At 34.0% G+C, this 26,253-nt stretch overlaps 2 protein-coding genes across 11 annotated transcripts in view; one reads left to right on the top strand and one right to left on the bottom strand.

Annotated features, from left to right (window-relative positions):
• MICU1 (Mitochondrial calcium uptake 1) overlaps positions 1-26,253 on the top strand; it is a 343,655-nt gene that overhangs the window by 195,646 nt on the left and 121,756 nt on the right. For all 8 annotated transcript variants that reach the window (XM_069849135.1, XM_069849136.1, XM_069849138.1 and 5 more), the window contains one exon: positions 10,742-10,856. In XM_069849135.1, coding sequence (XP_069705236.1) covers positions 10,742-10,856 — 115 coding nt within the window. The remainder of the gene's footprint in view (positions 1-10,741; positions 10,857-26,253) is intronic.
• Positions 15,264-26,253, bottom strand: part of LOC138716261 (carbohydrate sulfotransferase 11-like) — a 43,818-nt gene continuing 32,828 nt past the window's right edge. For all 3 annotated transcript variants that reach the window (XM_069849154.1, XM_069849151.1, XM_069849153.1), the window contains exon 4: positions 15,264-25,774. In XM_069849154.1, coding sequence (XP_069705255.1) covers positions 25,077-25,774 — 698 coding nt within the window. In that variant the 3' untranslated portion in view covers positions 15,264-25,076. The remainder of the gene's footprint in view (positions 25,775-26,253) is intronic.

Genomic DNA, 26,253 nt, shown 5'->3' with positions numbered 1-26,253 from the left:
AAAAAAATGAGGACATAATGCAAGAATTTCAAATAGAACCCATTATGCAGTTCATCAGCAAATATCAACTTCAGTGGAAGGGTCATCTCGAATGAATGAATTGATGCAGAATTCCAAAAGCACTGTTTCATTACCATTCGTATGGCAAAAGATCTCTAGGCCGTCCAAAGAAGAGATGGACTGAAAATTCTAGTTTGAGACCGTAACAGGCCACTTGGCCTAATATTTGTTAGGAAGACGATGACGACGCCAACTTAGAAACTCTGAAATAACCAAAAGTGGAGTTAATCATGTTGACTTCTGAACGCCTCATTTAAGGGACTAGGTACAGCTTAACACCCCCCCCCCCCAAAAAAAGAAAAAGAAAAATCTATCTTTCAAAGTAATTTTTAAATATGTACTGACTATTCAAGTTTATTTTGATGAAACAATTATTTCAATATCTGTATTAGTTTTAAAGTTATGAATTTTACGCAAGAAGCTGCACACTGTATTACATTGCATATTATATCTTTAACCTTTTCTCTCTGCCAAGTACATTTTGTTTGAACTTAGCTGGACTATATTGGGACACCAGAAAAAAAAAATGGAATATCTTTCCAAGAAGCCACAGGACCAACAAGATTTTGAAAATCCATATCAATGATAATTATTCTGAAACTACAGAATAGAAATTTATGAATTTTTTTTGCATTGTTTGCATATACATTAGCTACAAAAATGACAAGAATCAATCCCCTCTGTTAGATACTTTGTATACAAAAAATAATTTTGAACTAAAATATGTTGAAAACTTGTTACATAAGTTTAAAATATTACTTATTAACTAGAAATCTGATTGTGGCCAGTTTTTTAGAGCTATATCTTAACTTTAAATGAAAATAACAGAACATGGAAATGTTGAAAATTGAGATAAGAGGGAAAATCTGGATTCTGACAAAGCTAGTAGCCATCATTTTAAATAATTAAAATATGAATTTAAATTCATGTTAGAAAATTATTTTAATATAATGAAGAAAGAAAGGGTGTTCTGTGTATTAATTTTCAACTGTATATCAGGTGTACACACCTATTTTAATAATTATATGGTAATTTTTTCAGTGTTTAAATCTGTATGTACCCCCTTAAATAATAAATTTAACAACGTGCTGTTTCAGTAGTTGTATAGCCTCGTAAAAAGAGATGGCAAAACTTGTATTAACACAACTTGTACGACTTTCTTCAGTAGATATGTTTTAATGGGGAAAATGCATTGCATTGTGTATTTAACTATAGTTAATACATCAATATAGTTCAGACAGCTAACTGAGATTGGCAATGTAAAGTGCCAGCAGAATCTTGTTACCGGTATAGTGCAACAGCTGATGAAGCAAACCCACGCATTGTGCCCTTTGCCGGGTTTAAAGCAAACAAGATGTCAGGAAAACCCCACACTTTGTCTACCACACTGCAATATCGCAGCTCGATAAGAATGCTGGTAACTTAGGTTTGACTCGCTCTTTACAGATTGGGCGAAAAGTGCCACTACACCTGTATATTTTCCCTGCAAAACAAATCTAAATCTGTGCATGAAGAATGTGTCAGTGATATTCGTATGACATCTGGCAGATGTATTTCGAGGTGTGATCATGGCGAGAGACATCTGGCGGATCTGAGGAAAACCATAACACACAGAAATTTCCATTCAAGATGGCAAGTTGGATACGAGAGTTTTTGGTGTGGAAGAAAAACTTGTGGCTTCCATTTGGGGTCCACGAGTGGCCACATACCAAAAATACCATGAGTGACATCATGCAGTCATATGTCATGTTCCTGTCCAAATCTCTGTCTGTTAATTCATTGACAATCGAAGGGCAAAAAGATTCATTTAAGTCTTTTTTCATGTGGTCGCTCATTGTTGATCGCGGTACTTACAACTCTGTGGCATGTTTTCTTTTTGATTTCATTGGCAATTGATCCATTGATTTGATGATGGCAGCACCAGTTTCTCGCCAGGTGGAGGGTCTCCGACTTTGCTTGACGTCTTTAACACATCCTGTGCTGAAAGCTTTTCTCTCCCACTTCAAGTTATTTCTGCTCGATGGTGCCTTTCCAGAACGAGCCTTGAAATCCTGTATGATGTTACTAACGATTTTTCCAGTATGTGGCCGATCATGGACTCACATGAAAGCTCTCGTATTCGCCTCGCCATCTTGCTTTCTTGGAATGATTGGGAATTTTCGTATTGTAAATTTATTCCAACTCAACAATGTAACTTTTATTTAAAGCAACAATAACTCTTCACTTTCTACAATTTAATTCCTCTCCCGTCAACAATGGGATTTGCTCTCCACACAGCAACACAGTATTCGTTATTGCACTCCACAGACGATAATGACAATTTACTTGGTTTATTGAGAACAACAATGAACTGTTAATTTTAACTAATGTTCACAAAGCACTATTTACAAATCAGAACTGTCAGTTCTCAGTTCACATTTCTTCTGGCTCAGTCACTCGAGTTCACAGTATCTCGAACCACAGACCTTAGAGACAGTCCACTGAACTTCGAACTCAGGTCCCCCAACTGCGGTCCACTGCACTCAAACTCAGGACTTCCGGCTCCACAGTTACGGACACAACTCAAGTCGAACTTCGGTCTCGAAGCTGGCTTCACTGCTACACAAGACTGGCTGCTGTCCACTGACTGTAACAACACTGACTTACTGACTGTCCCAAGTTCACTCGCATGCGTCATTTATACTCACACCATAGTTGCGAGAAAGTACGAGTTCTCGATATTTCCAAGCGTCACTCGAACAATCCGGACCCCTCACCTCTCTGCCGCGTCGCTCTTTCCCTTTTCTCCCCACAGCACATGCCCCAGGAAGCAGACGCGCGCGCAACCTCCCCGTCACGGCCGACCTTGCACTTCCTTCTGCTGGTCGTGAGATGGAATCTCACGCGGCTGTCACAGTATATTATAGATTCCCTTAGGTCCACCAGATATCTCCTGTCATGGTTACACCTCGAAATATGTCTGCCAGATGTGATATGAGTATCACTGACACATTTTTTATACACATATTTGTTTTGCAGGAAAAATAGGTTTAGTGGGACTTTCTGCCCACTCTGTATAATGAACTAATTGTAAATAGTGATACGAAACAACTTTCTGTGAAGTATTCTTCTTGATGTCACCAGTGTTTTCTAATGTGTATTGTACTTAAATAATCATTGTTCTAATATGTATTACACTCAACAGCTTACGAGATTTTAAGCTTTCACACTAATTATGTCCAGAAGTATATTTTTGGGTAACCCAATGTGTGCTCGAACTTAAAATCTTCAATTACATACAGGTTCGTTCTATCTTAAGGTAATACAGCAAAACTAAAAGGATCTCCTATTCTTTTGAACCTGTTGTGTCCGGCCCAGTTGATTGGAATAATCAGACATAAGAGGTCCAAAATAGCAGTAAATTCATCAGATCTTGCTTTATTAGTCTGAAGATGGTGGAATTTGTATTTCATTCCGAAACATTGGATTTGTTAAGCCCCAGTACACATTGGAGTAGAAATACCCGAAAGTTTTCTTCTTATTTGTTAGCAAATGTCCAACGTGCTTTTTATGCCATAGTGACACAAAATACAGTTGATCTGAATTTTTAATATAATTTGTGACTTAATCTGCAGATTTTCTATAGAAATCTAATACAGATACATTTTGTTACAAAAATGTATGCAGAATTTTTCGCGGATAGAGTAACAATCTATTATAGTAGCCTATGTGCAGACTTATATGTACCTTAAAGCTGCTTGTACATGATCAGATTTTCATCAAATTCAATGCTTCACAAGACTTGTCAATACTTACAAGTATTATTGTCAAATCATTTAATAATAAAATAATAATCCGTGGCGCTACAGCCCACGAAGGGCCAAGACCGACCAGCCGGCTGCTGGCCTCACGGCCACATGCTGAAGCAGAGGTGGACGATCATCCAACCAGAATGAAAGTGTCGTGTGGTTAGCACGATGAGCCTCCCAGCCATTATAGCTGGTTTGCGTAACTGGATTTCGCTACCTATCGTAGCTTCCCAAGTGCATCACAATGCTGGGTGGGCACCGGTCCCATACACTGGCCGAAATTTCATGAGAAAATTTCTTCCCCCGTGAGGATTCGAACCAGCGCACATTCGTAACACGAGTCCTAGGCAGGATGCCTTAGACCACGATGCCACGGTGCAGGACGTCAGATCACTTACAATACTTTAAAAGTATTTGATTGTCTTGAAGATCAATAAGAGCATGTTCTAATTAATCAAAGACTTGAAAATTCTTTGAAGAAACTGACGAATGGGATTCAAAAATATTATGGCACCAAGAACCACAATAAACATGATGTTCTGGCAGACTAAAGTTGTATGCGAGTAAATTTAATTACTGAATTAAACCTACTAGTTTCTATCTGATGCTTTTCCAATTCACTGCGGGCTAAAGCAGGGAGATGCACTATCACCTTTACTTTTTAACTTCGCTCTAGAATATGCCATTAGGAAAGTTCAGGATAATAGACAGGGTTTGGAGTTGAATGGGTTACATCAGCTTCTTGTCTATGCGGATGACGTGAATATCCTAGGGGAAAATCCACAAACGATTAGGGAAAACGCGGAAATTCTACTTGAAGCAAGTAAAGCGATAGGGTTGGAAGTAAATCCCGAAAAGACTAAGTATATGATTATGTCTCGTGACCAGAATATTGTACGAAATGGAACTATAAAAATTGGAGATTTATCTTTCGAAGAGGTGGAAAAATTCAAATATCTTGGAGCAACAGTAACAAATATAAATGACACTCGGAAGGAAATTAAATGCAGAATAAATATGGGAAATGCGTGTTATTATTCGGTTGAGAAGCTTTTGTCATCTAGTCTTCTGTCAAAAAATCTGAAAGTTAGAATTTATAAAGCAGTTATATTACCGGTTGTTCTGTATGGTTGTGAAACTTGGATTCTCACTTTGAGAGAGGAACAGAGATTAAGGGTGTTTGAGAATAAGGTTCTTAGGAAAATATTTGGGAGTAAGAGGGATGAAGTTACAGGAGAATGGAGAAAGTTACACAACGCAGAGCTGCACGCATTGTATTCTTCACCTGACATAATTAGGAACATAAAATCCAGACGTTTGAGATGGGCAGGACATGTAGCACGTATGGGCGAATCCAGAAATGCATATAGAGTGTTAGTTGGGAGGCCGGAGGGCAAAAGACCTTTGGGGAGGCCGAGACGTAGGTGGGAAGATAATATTAAAATGGATTTGAGGGAGGTGGGATATGATGGTAGAGACTGGATTAATGTTGCTCAGGATAGGGACCAATGGCGGGCTTATGTGAGGCGGGTTCCTTAAAAGCTAGTAAGTAAGTAAGTAAGTATATCTGTACACCGTGGATTCTGTGGACTACCACAATAAAATGGAGAAAAGTAATGCGTATGAGGAAATTGCAAGGTAGATATCTCGAGTTGAGTGCCAATACATACCGGTACATTTTTTTAATTAAGAAGTTTCTAATCATTGGCTGCGTTCAGCCAGGACAGCGCTAATTCAGCTATTCTTTTTGCTGAGTTACAGCAGCTGGAGTTCCTGAACGACCATTGCAAAATGTCCGCTGTGTTTACAAAGAAACACACTGCTATTGTTCCGTCTACTCCGGAATATATGATACCATTGGTTGTTGCTTACCCCCTCCACTTTCGCTGGCTAGCAGCAGGCTTGCAGCGAAAAAAATTTTGCTACGAAAAATGGCGCCCGCTATTTCAGCGCTGTCGGCCAGCAAGGCGTTCAATGCTGTCGCTATTTCAGCGCTACCTCAGCGCTGTCCCGGCCGAACGCAGCCAATAATGCAGGCAATTACTAATTTTTTTAGGTTAGATTAGATCTTTATTAGCCGATAGAATTACAAGCATTCATGGCGTTGTCAGTACACAAGAAAAATAATCGTAAATATTTTGTTTTAAAACAATATTCAGTCGTAAATATTTATTTTAGGGTACTGTACAGTACCGAAGGATTTACATATTTATATTAAGAATTGTATTCCAATGGATACCATCCCATTGTGGAATCCTGGGAAACGAGAATGAGGATGCTTTAGCAAAGAAGGGCAGCACTGCTACTTACAGACCTGTTACTAAATCTACGTATTGCTCTGTGAAGAGATTTATTAAATCTACATACTTAAGACTTCAACAAACAAAATTTGATAACTCAATCCCAAGGGAAAAAATTGAACTCTCTGCATCAAAATCCACAGTTAATTCCCGATTTACCACGAAAATCGTCTGTAGCTGCATTTAGATTGGTAACAGGCCATGATTGTTTGGCCAGACACCTGCATAGAATTGGAATATATCAGTCCCCTAACTGCCCATTGTGCAACTTAAACCAAGAAATGGATTCGGAACACCTCAAAATCTGTGCTTCAGTGGCTAGTCATGATAATATCTTTAAAAAATATTGGAGTGCAAGAGGTCAAATGACTTTATTGTCAAACGCCTGGCATTAGAAAACAACAACATATTTATATTGTAATATTTGGCAGGTAGGCCTACAGAGGTCACAGTGAATTTGAAGCGCATGTTTCAAAATCTTTTCAAACCTTAACAGTACAAAAGAGTTTTTGACAAATATGTTTCAGTATTAATAAATTTTTGACAATATTTGATAAGCTTTCTTGTAAAGTTTTAAATTAGCAGAAAAATTTGAGTGTAGAAGCAGCTTAAAATTCATACTGTAGGTGCTGTGTCACTTCCTTTGCATAAAATTATCTTTAATAATAGTACAAAATTATTCTTTTGAAGATGTAAATTTTAATGTAATATTAATGTGTTCAATATTTATTTGTCCATGCATATGACTTGGGACTTAAAAATTATTTAGTCTGTTATGTATATATATTTTCCCATGCAATCAGATCCAATTGCTTATATTTTCTTGCAAACCAGTGCACCAGTAGTGGAAGTTAACTAGCTTATGCATTGTCATAAATATAGAGGATTCACTTCATTCTTGATGATAATTTAGACTACATATGCTTTTATTCTGCATCCCAACAGTCAACAAACTTCTCTGTCGTGGGCAGTACACCAATACACATTATTTTATAGTGCATGTTGTAATTATATTTTATGCTTAAATTTCATAGCACACTGTCACATTTTGCCACTGACGATATTGTTTCACTTCGAATGAATTTAGTGTATAGACAATAAAGATATGACATTATAGAATTGCCATTTTTGTGGTGATGTAATATTAAATATATATATTAATTACCGATAGCATTATTAAATGTTGTATATTTCATAGAATGATTATAACTAGGTTCAGTTATCTACATAATTTAGTTCTCAAATGCGTCGTGTCCAAAATTTTATAATAGAAGAAAAAATTCTAAAACATCAATCTAATATGTAGAATAAAATATAGTGTAAGTAATTTTTATTTCTCTAACTAACTTCAGATTTAATTGTTTTTCTTTCTCACACAGAATTTTCAAAAGAGAAATCTTTAGACTGTGGTTAGTGATGGCTTTCATATTAAAAATAATTTGCAATCTTCAGAAAAATAAATAATGCAGGAAATTAATGCCACACTCATTTGGTTATCCTAACAAATAGCTAGGGTTTTATTGTGATTCAGACCTCCAAGTAAGCTATAATTGCTGAAGATTACAAAATCAAAATCATATGTTTGGTGGTGCCGTAGTTTCTGCTCACACATCTGTGCCTCTTGATTTATTCATGTTTCTAGAAAGATAATCTTATTTTTAAAAAAAGTTTCCTCGTGACCAAGTGTCCTAAGTTTTGAATAAGATGGGTGTCTGAACATTCCATTGTTCATTCCTTATGATCAGTAGTTATTTTGAATAAATACAACCATTGGAAACCTTCGAGGCCCATAATCTTAGACTGGCATAGTAATTTTATATCTGAATATTGATGGTGAGTATCAAAACAAGTGAAGTCAAATCAAAGAAAAATCATAGGTGAAATCTTAGTATTGAGTGCGAAAAGGTGGTAGAGATAGTGCAGATGTGATAAGAGCTAGAAGGATTTAGGGAAAAGTGAAGGACATACTGAGAAAGGATGCATAATCAAAACTGCACCTTGTGTTTGGTGCTTTATCAACATATCTCCAATCTTAATTTTTGTGATTAAATTTTATTTACAGTGGTACATTGTAGCAGCATATCTTTTATTTCATTTTTTTTTTTCATTTCATTTGTTTTATTCCAGAGATCTTACATTGGCATTGAAACTTTAAAATGTGGAACAAATCAAGAGTTATACAATTGTTTGGCGAGATGACGTTGTGTTATGAATGTCGAAAAAATAATAAATATTTCATTGCTTTATTTTCCATATAAATATAATGTATAATTTAGTAAATAAACAAACATCTAAATTAATGGAAAACTAAAAGAAGTACAGATACATTTGAGGAGAAGGGAGCATGAAAAAAGTAACTGAAGGAGAGTAAACATTGTATAATCATATCATTCTGTGATTGCTTATGCAAAATATTTCATTTCAGCTTTGTTACCTGAATTGAGAAATTCTGATGTCGGTTATTCAATTACTTCAGTTAGGCTTTTAATCTCACTTGTAAAAGGATTCCAAGTTTCTTAACTTTTAATATCTTTCTTGCAATTTTGAGGCATTTAATCAGTACATGTCTCCTATTTTTCGAGAGACCAGTTTTACGTGTGAAGCAGATTCTGCTTAAAAACATACAAAAATGTTATATCAAAACAGAATAGGGAATATGTACAGTTCTTTATAACATTGGTAAATTAACTGAACATTCCTTTCACACACTGCAATTACATTGGATAATATTCTCAAATTTTATGTTGCATTCACTGTTTCATTACTGTTGCAGTACCGTACTTACCTAATACACACACTATATGGGATGTGTAGTCCATGCGCTTGTGAATACGTTAGATAAATAACAATATAATGCTTAGAATATGTATGTATTAATAAAATTGTAATAATGCTTCTCTTTTAAAAGACAGCAACTTCTTCGCGATTACATTTAGTTGTTATAGAAGTATGTGTAGTATGTTTTATTATGTAACCGAAAAGTTGTTGAGACCACTAAATATTTGATTTTGTTGCATTGGATCTGTAGTTTTAATGAATTATGCAATTCATTAGTAGCTTACAAGAGTGAAAAATTTTTTGTAGTTAATTCTTGTATAAAAAATCGCTCTGATTGTGTTTTTGTAGCAAATGTAGGTGATTTGTGTGCGTAGTTATCAAACACAGTATCCAGATTAAGACTGGAAATTAATTAGATATGGTGTAGATTATCTTAAAAGATTTGCGTCATTATTTGCAATTTTGTATTTTGTTTTTCATGGTTTAAAATAGTAAAAAGTAAAATAATTTCACTTTTAATTTGATACAAAGTGATAAAAGAAAATGTCAGAAATATGAGCTTTATACATTTAAATTTTGTTTTTCAATATTTTTTAACAAATCCTTTTACTTAATTTTTTTTTCTTTTTACCTAGAGATGTTTATAATACAGTAAAATGCCAATGTAACGAAATTCTAGGGACTGCTGAAATTACTTTTTTAGAGTGATATTTCATTATATCGAAATACTTTATTTTTCTAAAGGGAAAAGCATGCTTGTTGATTTACCTCTACTTACCCCATAAATTATGCATATTTGCACGTCTCTGGAAAATATAAAAAAATAAATAAATGAAAACTTAAACTTGCATTCCATTTAAAAATAAAAAATTAAAAGAAAAGGCATAGGCAAAAAATTCAAGTTTTATGAAGCACATTGTAAGACAAGAGGTTGTTTGGGAAGCCATGTTGTGAGATTAGTTACTTGTGTTTGGAGGCGCCATGTTGCGAGATTAGTGAGCTGTGATTGGTAGAAAGAAATTAAATGGGGAGGTAAAGGGAACAACTGCATGAAAAAACTAACACACAATTCAGATATATCCGCATCATAGTAGATATACTACATTAGCTAGATATTTAATGTCCATATGGCCACCTTGCAGTTGCAATATTATAATAATATAAAATATATTCTTTCTTCTAACAAATTGTACCTTATATTTAAAATATTTTTTGTTAAAAAGATAGTTTTTTTTCAGCAAGGGACCGAAATTTTCTTTAGTTATGATGATTTTTTTGTAAAAGTGACATTCGTTAAATTGAAATATTTTAACATATGAAAAAAATAATTTCGTAATATTGAATATTTCATTATACTGGCATTCGTTGTAAGGGCATTTTACTGTATTTGTATTTTGATTTATCTGCTGAAGTAAATTGCGTAACGTTATACAATAAGTGGTCTTAATTTGACTATTGTGATATGAAGCAAGTGAAGAGTTTCACTGTCTAAATAGGAAGTCGTTACAAATTATATTAATTTAAATCTTAGGACTCTTGCTTTTTTTTTTTTTCTCATTTTGAAGTAAATTTACTTGAGATTATTCTTAATTTTACAATGACTTGTAATATTATGCATATTTTAACGTGTCAGTGTAATTGTATTATTATTTTTGTTTATTATAAATTACTAAAATTATTACGGTCTTTAGTTTTCCTACTCAGTAGTAGTAGTACGTGTTTTAGTAAGTTTATTCTGTTCTCATTTGACTTTGCTTAAAAAGTATTTAAATGTATGCTTCAGTACTTTTAACATACTTCTCTTTACCCAAGCAGAACGTTCATATGAAGCTGGAACTTGCCCTGGATGAGGACAGCATCTTCTACAAGCTCGGAAGTGCAGGCCTCATCACCTTTTCTGATTACATCTTCCTACTCACTGTGCTGTCAAGTAAGTTGTATACACCCATTTCTTTTAGGTCGTTATACATGGTGTTCAATCCAATTTTTATAGATTTTCGATTTTCCTCTAAAATTGGCAATGGCCAGTCCATACTTTTTTTTGTTTCGTTTAAACCAATATTGCTTTCTTTGTCCACTTTTTACACTAATCATAGTTCGTTTCATTACGTATTCAAAGGTTAGTCTTCAAAATTGGTTTGAACATACTATATAGAATGGAATTAAGTTACCATTACTAGTTCTTACAGATTGTAAGGAGACAAAAAAGGGACACATTTTCAGTATACACATACGATCAGTAAAGTTATCTTTCAACCAAATGAAACACTTTATGAAGTTTCACTGATGAAAACAACAAATGTAAAATTTCGGACATAATAGTTGAGCAAGTCGAGTATTTGTTGTAAAATAAGGGCCATAATAGTTGAGCATATTTGTTGTAAAATAAGGGCCATAATAGTTGAGCAACTCGGGTATTTGTTGTAAAATAAGGGACATAATAGTTGAGCATATTTGTTGTAAAATAAGGGACATAATAGTTGAGCATATTTGTTGTAAAATAAGGGCCATAATAGTTGAGCAACTCGGGTATTTGTTGTAAAATAAGGGACATAATAGTTGAGCATATTTGTTGTAAAATAAGGGCCATAATAGTTGAGCAACTCGGGTATTTGTTGTAAAATAAGGGACATAATAGTTGAGCATATTTGTTGTAAAATAAGGGACATAATAGTTGAGCATATTTGTTGTAAAATAAGGGCCATAATAGTTGAGCAACTCGGGTATTTGTTGTAAAATAAGGGCCATAATAGTTGAGCAACTCGGGTATTTGTTGTAAAATAAGGGACATAATAGTTGAGCATATTTGTTGTAAAATAAGGGCCATAATAGTTGAGCAACTCGGGTATTTGTTGTAAAATAAGGACCATAATAGTTGAGCAACTCGGGTATTTGTTGTAAAATAAGGGACATAATAGTTGAGCATATTTGTTGTACAATAAGGGACATAATAGTTGAGCATATTTGTTGTACAATAAGGGAATAATAGTTGAGCATATTTGTTGTAAAATAAGGGACATAATAGTTGAGCATATTTGTTGTACAATAAGGGAATAATAGTTACGCAACTCGAATGTTTGTTGTAAAATAAGGGACAAAATAGTTGAGTGACTCTAGTATTTGTTGTCAAATAAGGGACATAATAGTCGAGCAGTTGAGCAACTCGAATATTTATTGTAAAATAAGGGTCATAATGGTTGAGCAACTCGAGTGTTTGTTGTCAAATAAGGGACATAATAATTAAGCAACTCGAGTTTTTCTAAGTCAAATAATGCTACACTGCGTGTGCTCCAAGCCAAAAGCTTTGATTCGTCAGCAAGCGAAAATTGATGAAATTGGTACTGGAGAAGAAAAGGAAGTTCTGGATAGTCTCAATAAAGAAGAAAGTTGCAGAAGATTTCGAAATTTCAAAATGAACACAGTTTTAAGTTTTCTTCTTCCCTTATGGCCTGCTATGATCTCACAGTTGAATTTTCAACCCGGTGTTTCATTGGACGACCTAGTGATCTCTTCCTGTTTGGACAACAGTGAAACATGGCTTTTAGGTTTCTATGCATGCATTGCAGATGATTTATCCATTTGTTCTGATAATGTTGTCTGTCATGTGTTTCACGTTCTAATTGTAATTGTTCCAGTTTTAAATATCAGCAGAAACAGCATTGTTATTGTTGTTATAGAAACATGGGAGAAAAATTGCAGTAGTGTTAGAAAAAGAATTCGTAAAACAGCTCATGATAATTTGAACAGTAAGTTATAGAATTTTATTGTTTTAACTAAAACTTTAGAGATTTTTAATTGAAGTAACTGAAATACAGTAAGTAATAAGTATTCAGCTGTTGCAGTGTTTATAATCAGTAAAATACATTAATTGTAGTTTTGTTTCTCAGTGCCACATACAGAGTACTACTACATTCAGAATTTTTTACCAAGTCACCTCGGTAAGTTGGACACTTTTTGGTGGAACCATAAGCGTCCAACTTAGATTTTACTTTAATTAACTGAAATGACTGCTATTGCAAGCCAAGTACTAAGCAAATTAAGGGAAAATGCTGGAAAGTATGGAAAGATTTGTGCAGTCAAAACCAAGCAAAATATCTACAAGATGCAGGTGGTCTGAAAAATCGAGTTTATTTTCAAAATCTTACAAATAAAATTGTATCCCCTTCAACATATTCTTCATTGTTCAAAACAATACTGCAGTTCATCAACTAATATCTCCTTTAACAGGTTTACATCATCAGACTAAAAATGAGCTCTTTTCAATGCTTTTTGCACGTTGAGAAACAGGAAATGTGTACATTTGCAGGGAGCTGGTCATTAAGCAGAGGCAGAGGGTGTACGAACAAGGAATATACATATTGCCTAAAAATTGTTTCGTGGCGAGGGTGTTGTGGCTGGCACATCGTCTTACTGCAGAATACATTATTTCTTTTTCCTCAATTCTTACCTTTTCCCTTCCTCACCCATTCTCAGAACTTGGTCAGGAATCTCAAATAAAATACTCTTACATTTGACCCTCAGGTACCCATTCAGTCAGGGTTATATTGCTGATGTTCTTGAAGAAAACGATTATCATTGCCTTCACTTCCGGTTTTTTTTTTTTTTTTGTGTGTTCCAGTATAACAATTGTCTCTTCGTTTTCACATTGTATTGAAAACTCCTTGTTTCGTCACATGTGTTGCTATTTTCAAGCACATTCAGTTCAATGGTGTCAGACAAATGCTTTTCTGGTTGTCTTTTTGTTCCTCAGTGAGGTTTATCAGGGTCGTTTTGCACATATCTTCTTTATGTGTGTTAGACAAAATGTTTTTCTGGTTGTCTTTTTGTTCCTCAGCGAGGTTTGTCAGGGCCTTTTTCCACATATCTTTTTTATGTGTGTTAGATGTTTTTCTGATTGTCTTTTTGTTCCTCAATGAGATTTATCAGGCCTTTTTCCACATATCTTTTTTATGTGTGTTAGATGTTTTTCTGATTGTCTTTTTGTTCCTCAATGAGATTTATCAGGGCCTTTTTCCACATATCTTTTTCTTGTATGTTAGATGTTTTTCTGATTGTCTTTTTGTTCCTCAATGAGGTTTATCAGGGCCTTTTTGCACATATCTTTTTTATGTGTGTTAGATGTTTTTCTGATTGTCTTTTTGTTCCTCAATGAGATTTTTCAGGGCCTTTTTCCACATATCTTTTTTATGTGTGTTAGACAGATGTTTTTCTGATTGTCTTTTTGTTCCTCAATGAGATTTATCAGGGCCTTTTTCCACGTATCTTTTTTATGATTGTCTTTTTGTTCCTCAATGAAGTTTATCAGGGCCTTTTTGCACATATCTTTTTTATGTGTGTTAGATGTTTTTCTGATTGTCTTTTTGTTCCTCAGTGAGATTTATCAGGGCCTTTTTCCACATATCTTTTTAATGTGTGTTAGACAGATGTTTTTCTGATTGTCTTTTTGTTCCTCAGTGAGATTTATCAGGGCCTTTTTCCACATATCTTTTTTGTGTGTGTTAGATGTTTTTCTGATTGTCTTTTTGTTCCTCAATGAGATTTATCAGGGCCTTTTTCCACATATCTTTTTCTTGTGTGTTAGACAGATGTTTTTCTGATTGTCTTTTTGTTCCTCAATGAGGTTTATCGGGGCCTTTTTGCACACATCACCTTTATGTTCAGTCATGCAAAATTTATCTAGCCATTTTTTTTTGTCTATATTAACCACCTCAGAAATCATTTCAATCGTATACTGTCGATTTTCCTAACAATTTCACTGATATTCTCAATGTTTTCTTCAAATTTTGTTGTCAAAGGGCATGCTGGACGTTCATAGTCTTCCCCTTCCTCCTGACCTTCCATGAAGCATTTCTGTCATTCAGAAACTCACGTGCGTGACATATCATCACCATATACCTCCTTCAGCATTTGATTCAGCAGTTGAGAACATTCTATCGCAGTTCTGTTCAATTTCACAAATTTCGAATTGATTCACTCATAGATTTGTATCTTAGTCACAGATGTGGGAGAATAACACAACATAGTCACATCCCAAGCAATGCTCAAAAGCAAACCAATTGATGCAGATAGATGAGTTCAGCCTTGATCAGTTTGAGAATCTTCAAGATCAGTTATCTATAATTCACTTTCCACTCAGTAGAGAGCATGCAGTCCTATTATTGAATAGCCGTACCTCGTACACTATGAATTGCTATTTATTATTAATGTTATTCATTTCTGCATTTTGTCACCTTTAGCCAACAGTGTGACTGAATGATCAATCCTTAATTGACTTCATTGTCAACGACTGTTAAGGATTCTGTTCCCACTGAAATGATTACATAAATAAGATGCTGTATTTCAAAATTTCAATCTGATTTTATTTATTGCATTCTTTTAATAAAGCACATAACATAGATATAGAGATATAGTACAGTATATACATATAAAATATGAGTGCATTTAAATACATTTCAGCAGAATATAGATGTTATAAAATGGCACATTAAACACTTTTAAATATATTGACAGTTTTTCTCTAATGCACAGAGAATTAGCTCTTTTCGTAGATTGCTATTTTAAAAATTTCATTGCAAAATTAATTTGTTTTTACACTCAATATATTTATTGCGATAGTGGTAGCATAACCAACAAATTTCTAGGATTTTGGACTGTTGCTGCACGTACATAGAACTGTGACATCGGAAATTAATCGAGGCAGGAAATTGTTAATATAGTTTTCAAAAGCAAAAATCTCTTCGTTGATCTTTTTTACACTGTTATCATTCAGATCTATATTTGCCAAGTATTTGTAAATATCAGCTATAATAGTAATTTATCTCGTTTCTCTTATGCCATACATGTAAAAAGTGTAGGCTTATAGAATGTTATTAGACACTTCGCTTAATGGATAAGAGCATTTCAAATGCAGTACAAGATTTAAATCAGTAGAACTTTACATACAAACTGTACAATTCAAATTATCTACATTATATTGTAGCATAAATTCATTCGAAATTCAAATTTAAAAATTAGCATCTGCTTAACTTGTGTCAAACAAAATGAGGATCTTAACTTTGAAATAAAACTGCCAGAAGATAGTTGCAGTGTCCTGTATTCCTTAACAAAATAAGAAAAGTATGGACTATTTGCTGACGTAAATCTGATATTTTTAAACAAAGCTTGGTAATTATGAAATACCATTTCTACAGTACATGTGTAGTGTTAGCTTTTGAAATAAAGTGAATATAATTTTCCTACAGTAGAACATTTCATCATCTTTTAAGGAGGGGAAGAGGGGAAATATAATTTATCTTCAGATCATTTACTGGAAAATCAGGTTCTAGTAGAGATTGTTAAAATGCTTTAAGTAGAGTTGGGTGCTCAGTACCCTTGATTTCTCGATAATCTTCGAGAATAGTTGATACTTTTGGGAAAAGGACTGTATATTTTTTCGATATTTTTTAGTTTTTGGAGGGTTTCTTTCTTGCTTTCTTTGTTCTCATTTCAGCGATGGATTAGACTTCCACTACATCAAATTTTATGGAATAATGTGATATATCCATCTCTGTTCCGCATTTTAGAGAAATGTGTTGTCTTTTCCACCATTCAAAAATGTTTTACAACTCTTTTCAACCCTGGTAAATGAAAATTCCAATATCCTCAGTGGTAGAGTTGGGAAATCCCTCAGTAACAGTGCTTAAGGGGAATTCTTACGAAATTAGACATATTATGAAAGGTTTAATATTGCCAATGTCTCCCAGAATGATTCCAGCAACTCCAAATGTCTAACTAAATTGCCAAGGTCTGGTATTCCCCAGAAAAATAATTTATTTAAGCGTTAAGTGCAGATGGCCGTGCACCGCAACAATTACAATTTTATTGCTATTGTTGAAGTGTTTTCATTACTCTGAATAACTTAGGTAATCGAAAAAGATGGAGGAAATCGTACACTCATTTTTAAAGTCATACTGGGTATCGAGAAACCATGGAATTGACCCATCTCTACTTTCAAGCTGTGTTATTCTTGTAAGAAATAATATCTTATTGTATTACAAATACTACAAACTTTCTCGTAGGAGTTGTTTCATTATAGAATCTTCAAATTTCCCAAAGGTAACAGGTTATGCAAAATTGTACCGAAAATAATTACCAGTACATTCTGTGTTAGAGCTAATTATCTGCTCTTACTAATACCAAAGTAACTAAGGGAGCATCTGACACATAGACAGATATTTATAGGTTTGTGATTCTTTGATTGCTGTTAACAACATTGGCATTCATAAAATAATTTGGTTATCTTTATATCACAGTTCCCATTCTGCAGGTTGCAATTTGATAAAGAAATATATATATACTTTTTGGATAAGGAGAGTTGCAATTGCAATACTGAATTGATGTTTACGTTCAATATCGATTTCTTTTGTATCACAATAACATAAACAACTCCCCTTAAATAAAAAAAAACTGTATTATTTCTCTTAGTGAATGCCAGGGCTGTCCATATCTAATTTCATTCAGGTGTAAAAGATTTGTTAACATCTTGGTGAAATAAATGTATTGCATAAAGAATGCAAATAGATACAATATTTTTTTTTAGTATAAACACAAATTAAATGTCCTCATTCATCTTGAATTTAAGTCCGTAGTCCACACCTGTGGAGTAATGGTCAGCGTGTCTGGCCGCGAAACCAGGTGGCCCGGGTTCGAATCCCGGTCGGGGCAAGTTGAGGTTTTTTCCGGGGTCTTCCCTCAACCCAATATGAGCAAATGCTGGGTAACTTTCGGTGATGGACCCCGGATTCATTTCACCGGCATTATCATATTCATATCATTCAGATGCTAAATAACCTAGATGTTGATACAGCTTCGTAAAAAACCCAATAAAATAAATTAATTAATTAAGTCCGTAATAATAATAATTTTATTTTAAGTCTAGATTAAGGAGCACTATTTATAATGGATCCATCAACACTTCAAACTTTTTCTCACGATTTGTATCAGAACTTGCTTTAAATATAATATAAAACGCGAAGAGAATTTAGATATTTATTTTATTACTTCCTTAAATTTCGAGATTGTCCGTAGAAAACGCATACCAGGTAATAATAAATTTAGATAATGCATTAAATACAATGTTAAATTCAATATTCTTCTCTTAAAAAAAAAAAAAATAGACTGAGCAGAGTGTAATGATGGTGAACCGTTTCAGTAAAAAAGTGTCGCCCACTTTACGATGTAATTATTCTAATTTACTACTAAAACAATATTTCATACTATGACTATATAATATGGACAGCCCTTAATTGTGGTTTAATAGCTTCGTCTTTAATTCAATCTATTTCATATTCCATTATTCTACATTGAGCATTGTCATCACTCATCAACATTGCAACTTTTTACAAATGTTGTTATATTACCTTTCAAGTCCGACATAAATTCTTTTAGACTAAGTATATAATTGCATCTATTCGTGAAATATCTTAAATTATTTCTCTTATTTCCTTCAACTTCCTCCCCTTTCTTTTTCCTACATAAAAGAACACAGTTTCAAGATACAAATTGGCCACTGAGTTACCATAAATATGAATACGTTAACACAAGCAGTGCAGTGATTGTCAAAAATTTGTGAATGATCCATCAAAATATAACATTGAGAAATGTATAAAAACTTTATACTAAAGCGTGTATATACAAAACACTGCAAATGTGCAATAATAGATACACGGGAAATTGAAGTGAAATTCTTACTGAGTCTGTGTCATGTCTCATGACAAGAGAGTCCTGGAAACTGTTTAAATATTTCTGTTACTGGAAAATGTGTGAAACATCATAAAGTTCGTGAATTCAGTATATAAGGATTACTAAAATTTTTACATTCTTAATTACATAATATCATGTAAACTCTAAAGTACGAGAATGTCAAAATTTTAATACGAAAATGGGAATAACAAAGACCGATTTGGATTTTACATATTACACAATACTTCATCTTTACAAAGGCAGTTAAGGAAGGCTACGCTTGTGATTTATTATAGGTTATGTGAATGCATGTTATTTAAATAGACTGTTCACTTCGCGTTGGTCCTGGAATATTTGTGCAGGGATTTGACAGAATCCGTTCATGGACGGATAGACACATACACACACACACACTGCTAGAAGAAATTGGTTCACGATTATACAGCATCGTTTGTATTTTGTTTTTAATGATGAAAGCAGTGATTGTTAATGTTTCTGTTAGCTAATGATTTCTTAATTTTCAAGATTATGTTGGACAACATTTTATTCAACAGTACACGTAAAATAGTAACACACTTGGTTCGCTTTCATATTATAGGATCATGAATTTCTTTCTTGTAAGTTATGGAGTAAAAATTTCATGAACCATTTTAAATAAGATTATCTTCACCAATGGTCTCAAGTACTCGTCATTTTTTACATATTATTATTATTTTCACAAAACATAAGGACAGAGAGCTGTCCAAGTATAAATCTTAGTAGATTAATTATATTTGTTACGGTATAAAATTGTTATGGACAATCTTGGTGTTTTGCATAATTTAATATAACTTCCGTCGACACCAGATGTGTTTTTTTTAATAAGTGGAAGATTCTGTTATTTCATCCTTAATTTTAAATAGTGTTCATATTTATCTTGTTTAAGAGAATTGAAATGGAATAACAACAAAAGCACGTTAGAAACTTAGTACTTGGTTCAACATAACTTTGTGTTGAGTAGTAACTTAGAGTTTTAATTAGCAAAATATATTTTTTCTCTGCGTAAATTCCTAGAATAAACAAAAATACGTCACGTTCAAAAGTTGCATAATTAAATGTTTAACTAAAATCATTATATAAATAGTTTCAATACTTTTTGGTGTAACATGTTCTTGTTTATTTATAGCATAATATTTCAAATTGATTTTTTGATGAAACCTTTGTTTGTCATCTATGATTTCTAGTTGTGCTCCCCATTCGCCTTAATATATTATAGAATTGTTTGTACATCCCTAATGGTTATATCTACATAAGTATCTCATGTTATCTAAAAGTACTCAATACTTTTAAGTACAGTATACTCATGATTATTTTGTTGCAAATGCGAAAATCATGAACGGCAATATTTATATATCAAAAGTATTTTATTTATCTTTGTTTCTAGACATACCATTCATGAAAGCAGTACCATGAATTGCTTCCGTTATTTACTAGCATAATCATTATGTCTTTTCCTCACAAGTTTGTAATCCAGTACTAATTTCGATAATATATTTTTTAAATAAATTCTTGTAATGTGTTTGTTTTGTCATTCTTCTGACTGATTTGTTTCATACATTATTTTTGTATTATTTATCACCAGGGTCCGGAAAGCATAGGCATAAATGGTATTTGTGTTACACAGTATTTCTTTTTATATCCTTCATTCTGTGTCTTATATTCCACATACTTGTTAATTGCAGAAACAATAGCTTCTGACTACAGTTCATGAGGTCCCAGTTAGAACAGGGAATTTTTCTTTTGTCCACGGTCTGGAAATTAGGTTAGGCTTAGATTTAAGACCTCTCCTGGCACTTCATAATTATCTATCATAATATCATCAGGGCAGTGTAACTCCATCTTCCAGGTGCCTCAATCTTAGAAGTGGATAACAGTCAGGAGAGACCAGAAATGTCAAATGACAACCTGGTGGCATTGGAAAAAAAATTTTCCTATATACGTACAGTAGAACTCTGTTATAACGACATCCAAGGGACCTTAAAAATTATGTTGTTATAAACGAGTGTCGTAGTAACCGAGTTTCATATTATCAGTCTAGTGAGGTGGAAAATGAAAAATAACAAACTTAATTAGGCTTATTTTAGATTTATGTATGGTATTCACTTTTAAGCCTACCATGAACGTAATAAAATACACATACAATTAGCCTATAAATGCAATATTCTGTATTAAAACAGTTTGTTCAATACTCACCAAACTTCTTTACTTAGGAGTCAAGTAATCAGTCATTTTACTCTATTGTCTCCTATTTTCCCAATACACATTTTATAAATTAAGTTCTATATTCATTATTTCAGTTACAATTTCACTGCTCCTTCCCCTAGCTTCGATCTATTCTGTTCAAATGCAGCAACAATTTTATCCTTGCTCTTCCAAATCGTTTGGACTGTGCAATTATCTAGGCCAAACTCACGACACACGTCAGCTTTTTTTAATTCCATTCTCAACTTGATGAATCACTAACTTTTTCTTCCAATGTTAAAACTTTTCTTTTAGTGGCCATACTGCGCTAAAATGCGTGCACTTAGTGAAAACTATCTGGCCGAAACTGATCGTATGCAAGTGCCGTTAATATGGCATGAATTCGGGCGGGTTAAAGGAAATCTGCCTCCATTCCAGAAGTCTATGACAGAAGGGGACAATAAATAATTCACCAGATTTCAACAAAATATTTCTTAAAATACTTTGGTTCTTAGACACTCTTATTCCAAACTGAGGTTGAAAATGACGTTATATGCGAGGTAGACGCATATATGTTTGTCATATTAAGCAAGGTAGAAAAGCATATGTCTTATGGGGAATTAGTTGGGACCACAGAATATTTGACGTTATAGGCGAGGTGTCGTACAAAACGAGGTCGCTATAAGCAAGTTCTACTGTATCTGAATTGTGAAACTTGTACAATAGTAATTTTGTCATCATTTTATCATAATACAGTGAAAAAAAAATTTATTACTGAATAATTTTCACTTGTGCCCCCCCCCCCTTTGGGAAGGTAATTACATCTAGTTTTTTAATTGTAATATTTATATGTGTTAACATATTGTAATTCCTGTTCTACTGGAAGGCATGCTTGGATTGTCAGTAGACTGCGGAAATTTATGTACCGTACTAAATAAATCGTGCAGTGAAAATTACTGTTTATCCAAGATATTTCTTGATATGTTGCTTTATTCTGACCAAATACAAAATGTTTTTGTAATGTAAATAATAATAATAATAATAATAATAATAATATGAAATACAATAATATTAATGATAATTATGATTTGTATGTAAGACACGTGAAAATATGACAACAAATACAATAAATCACTAAAAACACTTCAAAAAGACCGAATCAGTAAATAGAACATAATCTCTTTGACAGCAAAAATTAAATTATAAGCTAATAAAAGAAAAATAAGGAACTGTGTTGTTTTAGTTAAAAAAAGTTGCTTGTTTTTTACACACTTAATAATATTGTATACCACTTCATCAAAACTAGTAAATCATTCCTCTCCCCCTTCAGTTTTTCATTTCGATGTAAATTCTTTCTGTTAGATTTTTCTTCTGGCGTTTTAAAGCTTTCTTCACCGAAGATTTCTTAATACCTCACTTTAACACAAAGTAAAATACAAATCACACGTTCTTCAAAGCATAGTAATCCTGCCACTACACTGCTGTTAACCCAGCAGTTAGAGTAAAATGAATAAAGGACTGTTGAAGCGATAATGAAGTTCTTTTATTTAACGCCACTTTTGCATGTGTTACTTGGAAACTATCGGAGAGTTCATTGAGTCAAATTACATTGTTGTTGACAGGAAACTAACAAACAATCAGATAATTGGTTTGAGTTTAAAAAACAGAAAGCTTCCACATAATACTCTATTATTAAATGTGCTAACAATAATGAAGTAACTGTTCCCTACATGGATTTGCAGGAAGTAAAAATTGATAAACCAACAAATATGCATTTATGGCAAAAAAAAAAAATCTAAAAATATACAAAATAAACATGACTTTATTTGAACCTACAACAGATTATCAACAGGGATATTCAAAGTTTTTGTATGTGCATATTCAACAAAAAATATGCATTTCTATAAATTTCCACAGTCTAATCTTGCAGTGTAGGCTTTCACGGCCGGAGTCTATAGATGTAGATTCATTTTCCGGGCTGAGAGGCCGTGGTCTATTAGTTGGTTTTATACCAGACGTTTCGTCTGCAACTGCGGCAGACATCTTCAGTGGAGTGGTATCCGAGGTCGCAAGACTCTTCTCGGCGTACCTGAGGCAACTGATCCTGTGTCTGGTTGTGCGGGCGTATTTATAGTGCGGCTCGCGGGCCGAGGCCTGTTGTCGCTGCGGTCCGCGCCGCTTTGTTCGCTGCTCCCGTTCTGGCTTCCGTCCTTTTGTTGTAGTGGCTTCTTATCTGTTCTGTTTAGGACCGGGTACCAACACTTGTTTAGCTTTACGCCTTCTTCCTTGCGATTAAAGTTGTTGGTATGTTTATGTACTACACAGCGGAGCGTCAGGACGAGACTGACAGAACATAATAGGAATTGCCGCCTAGGACAGATCGACAAATCGGCAGTGGCAGCACATGCCTATCAAGAGGGCGATCACAACATAAGATTCAAGGACACGGACATCTTGAGCACGACGACGCACTTCTTCCCCCGTCTACATAGAGAAGCGATCGAAATACATAAACATACCAACAACTTTAATCGCAAGGAAGAAGGCGTAAAGCTAAACAAGTGTTGGTACCCGGTCCTAAACAGAACAGATAAGAAGCCACTACAACAAAAGGACGGAAGCCAGAACGGGAGCAGCGAACAAAGCGGCGCAGACCGCAGCGACAACAGGCCTCGGCCCGCAAGCCGCACTATAAATACGCCCGCACAACCAGACACAGGATCAGTTGCCTCAGGTACGCCGAGAAGAGTCTTGCGACCTCGGATACCACTCCACTGAAGATGTCTGCCGCAGTTGCAGACGAAACGTCTGGTATAAAACCAACTAATAGACCACGGCCTCTCAGCCCGGAAAATGAATCTACATCTATTTCCACAGTCTGTTTATCAGCATATGAGTTTCTATGTACTGTATTTTTCCTGCGTGATTTAATTCCAAACGTTGTCTTATTTTTCTAAACTCGAACAACTTGGTTATATAAATTTAATTACACACAGCCATCTCTTGTTCTTTTCTTATTTTTATATTTCAGATCTCTAAGATACAATTTTTCAAAAACTTTACTTCACTAATTCTTGTTTGGGTTACAGATTTCCCTCCGTGCCCCATTACTGTTGCATCTGTATTTCTTAATTAAGAATGTAGTTCTACTCGTCATGGGTTTATTAATCGTTATATATTTGTTCCAAAAATATTAGAAAATGAGGTACTTACTCGATACCTGGTATAAAAAATATTTTCTTATACTGCAGCTTTTATAAAGTCTTGTATTACATAACACACATAATGTATTTTAGACTAAATAGCAATTACCGGTACTCATTGTTTTTATAAATTTCATATCTCAAACTCTGTCACCTTTTGAAGTGATAGAATATTGATAATAAAATAATTACGTATTCTGGTAATGTAGAGTATATTTGACAGGATATTTCGAAGTTGCGTTCCTCATATTAACATCAGGAATCAAAATTAATTCGAGTGTTATTTAAGTTTCAAATCTGAGTTTTCAGGATATTAGAACAGGCATATTACTTTTTGTTAATTTTATCGTGAAAATTGAGTATTCACTTCAGACATTTGAAAAAACCACAGACACGGTTATTGTATGAAAGTGTGAACATGGGATTTGTTGCAGATAATCTAACGTATTGAGTACTATTAGGCAAGAGTATACTACAAGTATATAATTCGATTTTTGTTATACTTCTCAAAAATATTCAAAGTAGATTATATAAAATATTTTAGATAGTTTCTAATTTTCTTATGCTTTGCATCAATTTTATATATTTGGAACACACTAATGGAGTGTTCATTTTTATGAATAATTCTAACTAAATTGTAGATATATTTCATGTTTTCATACACTGTGAGCATATTTTGAAAAGTTCTTGTTCCCAGAATTTGAGCTCTTATTATGTAATTTAGGGTGTTATGGTAAAACTTAAGGGTACATAAATAGAATATGCACAATCTTTCTTCTCTGTAATAAATTTTCTATAGCAAGGATAGATTTCATATTATTTTTAATTAGCATCATCTCTGAATTAGATCTGTTGTTGCCAGAACCTAAGTTACTAGTGCGTGTGTATTGTTAAGGGGAATGGTTTGTTCTATCAGTTGAATTTTATAATATAATGCAAGATAGAAAAATATGAAATGTGCTGAATTCAGGTACCATAAGTTATTCAGCAGAAGTACATTCTTTAGTTTACATTAACTGTGGATGCTGTGTGCTTTTCTGGACTATTGTGTAATATTTTGTGAAGTTGTAACCAAACATTTCGAAGTCAACTCCATAGATGTCATACAACTTTCTTAGTTGCTCTTCTGATAGTTGACCATAGTACTTTTTAATTAGATCATTTGTATTTTTACCGTCCCTTGCTTTATTTAGGATCATTTTAGGCCTGTCTTTATGTCTCGACAACATTAGTAGATTTTCAAGTCCTGCCCGTCGGATGATATATTCTTGATCGCGCGTTAAAGTCTCAAGTTTTGCAATGACTGTGAAGTTAATATGACATGGAGTGCAGAAAGAGTGATACGGTGCCCAGTGCTCGTCGTATTTTGGTGCTTTTGAAGAATGGGCTGTGTCTGTAATGTAGTTCACAAATTCAGAGAATGTAGGCCCTGTCGATGTGGGATTTACGCTAGTGTTTGAATTCTTTTTTCTATATTTCGTAACTATTTCCCTACCCATCTTACGGTAGAAGCGGTGTGGCAGGCCTTCAATTTTATTTCTGTATGCTGACAGTAGGCGCTCAAATGGTTCACGTACAATTAGAAAAGATAGTGACTCAGGGAGGGCTTCTTGAAGCTGCTTTATAGAAGGCCTGGGAAAGTGGGATCTGGCCAAAACGAGAGGGGGCTTCTTTGAACGGCGTAGATATTGCTCTTTGTAGCCTCCTAGAGAAAAGAAAACAATAACATATATTTAAACACACAAACATTATTAATTTATAAATCAGTGGTGTAGAATGAATTTCAAGGATGGGGAGAACCTGAGTTTTTAATGCATATTCACTGTAAAATTAAAAGCAGGGTGTCCAAAGGCAGATTTGAAGCTTTGACTCTTTAATCTATAAAGCACATGCACATGCCAAGTAATCACATAATATTCCATACTTATTGACATTTTTTAGAGCTGAGTCTGAGACAGTTTATTATTATTATTATTATTATTATTATTATTATTATTATTATTCCGTGGCGTCGCGGTCTAAGGCATCCCGCCTAGGACTCGCATTACGGAATGCATGCTGGTTCGATTCCTCATGGGGGAAGAAATTTGTTCATGAAATTTCGGCCAGTGTATGGGGCCGGTGCCCACCCAGCATCGTGATGCACTTGGGGAGCTACGATAGGTAGCGAAATCCGGTTGCGAA

The sequence above is a fragment of the Periplaneta americana genome, chromosome 16 (assembly GCF_040183065.1).
Source record: "Periplaneta americana isolate PAMFEO1 chromosome 16, P.americana_PAMFEO1_priV1, whole genome shotgun sequence".
NCBI classification, from domain to species: Eukaryota; Metazoa; Arthropoda; class Insecta; order Blattodea; family Blattidae; genus Periplaneta; species Periplaneta americana.
This window is presented reverse-complemented; position numbering and strand designations above follow the sequence as displayed.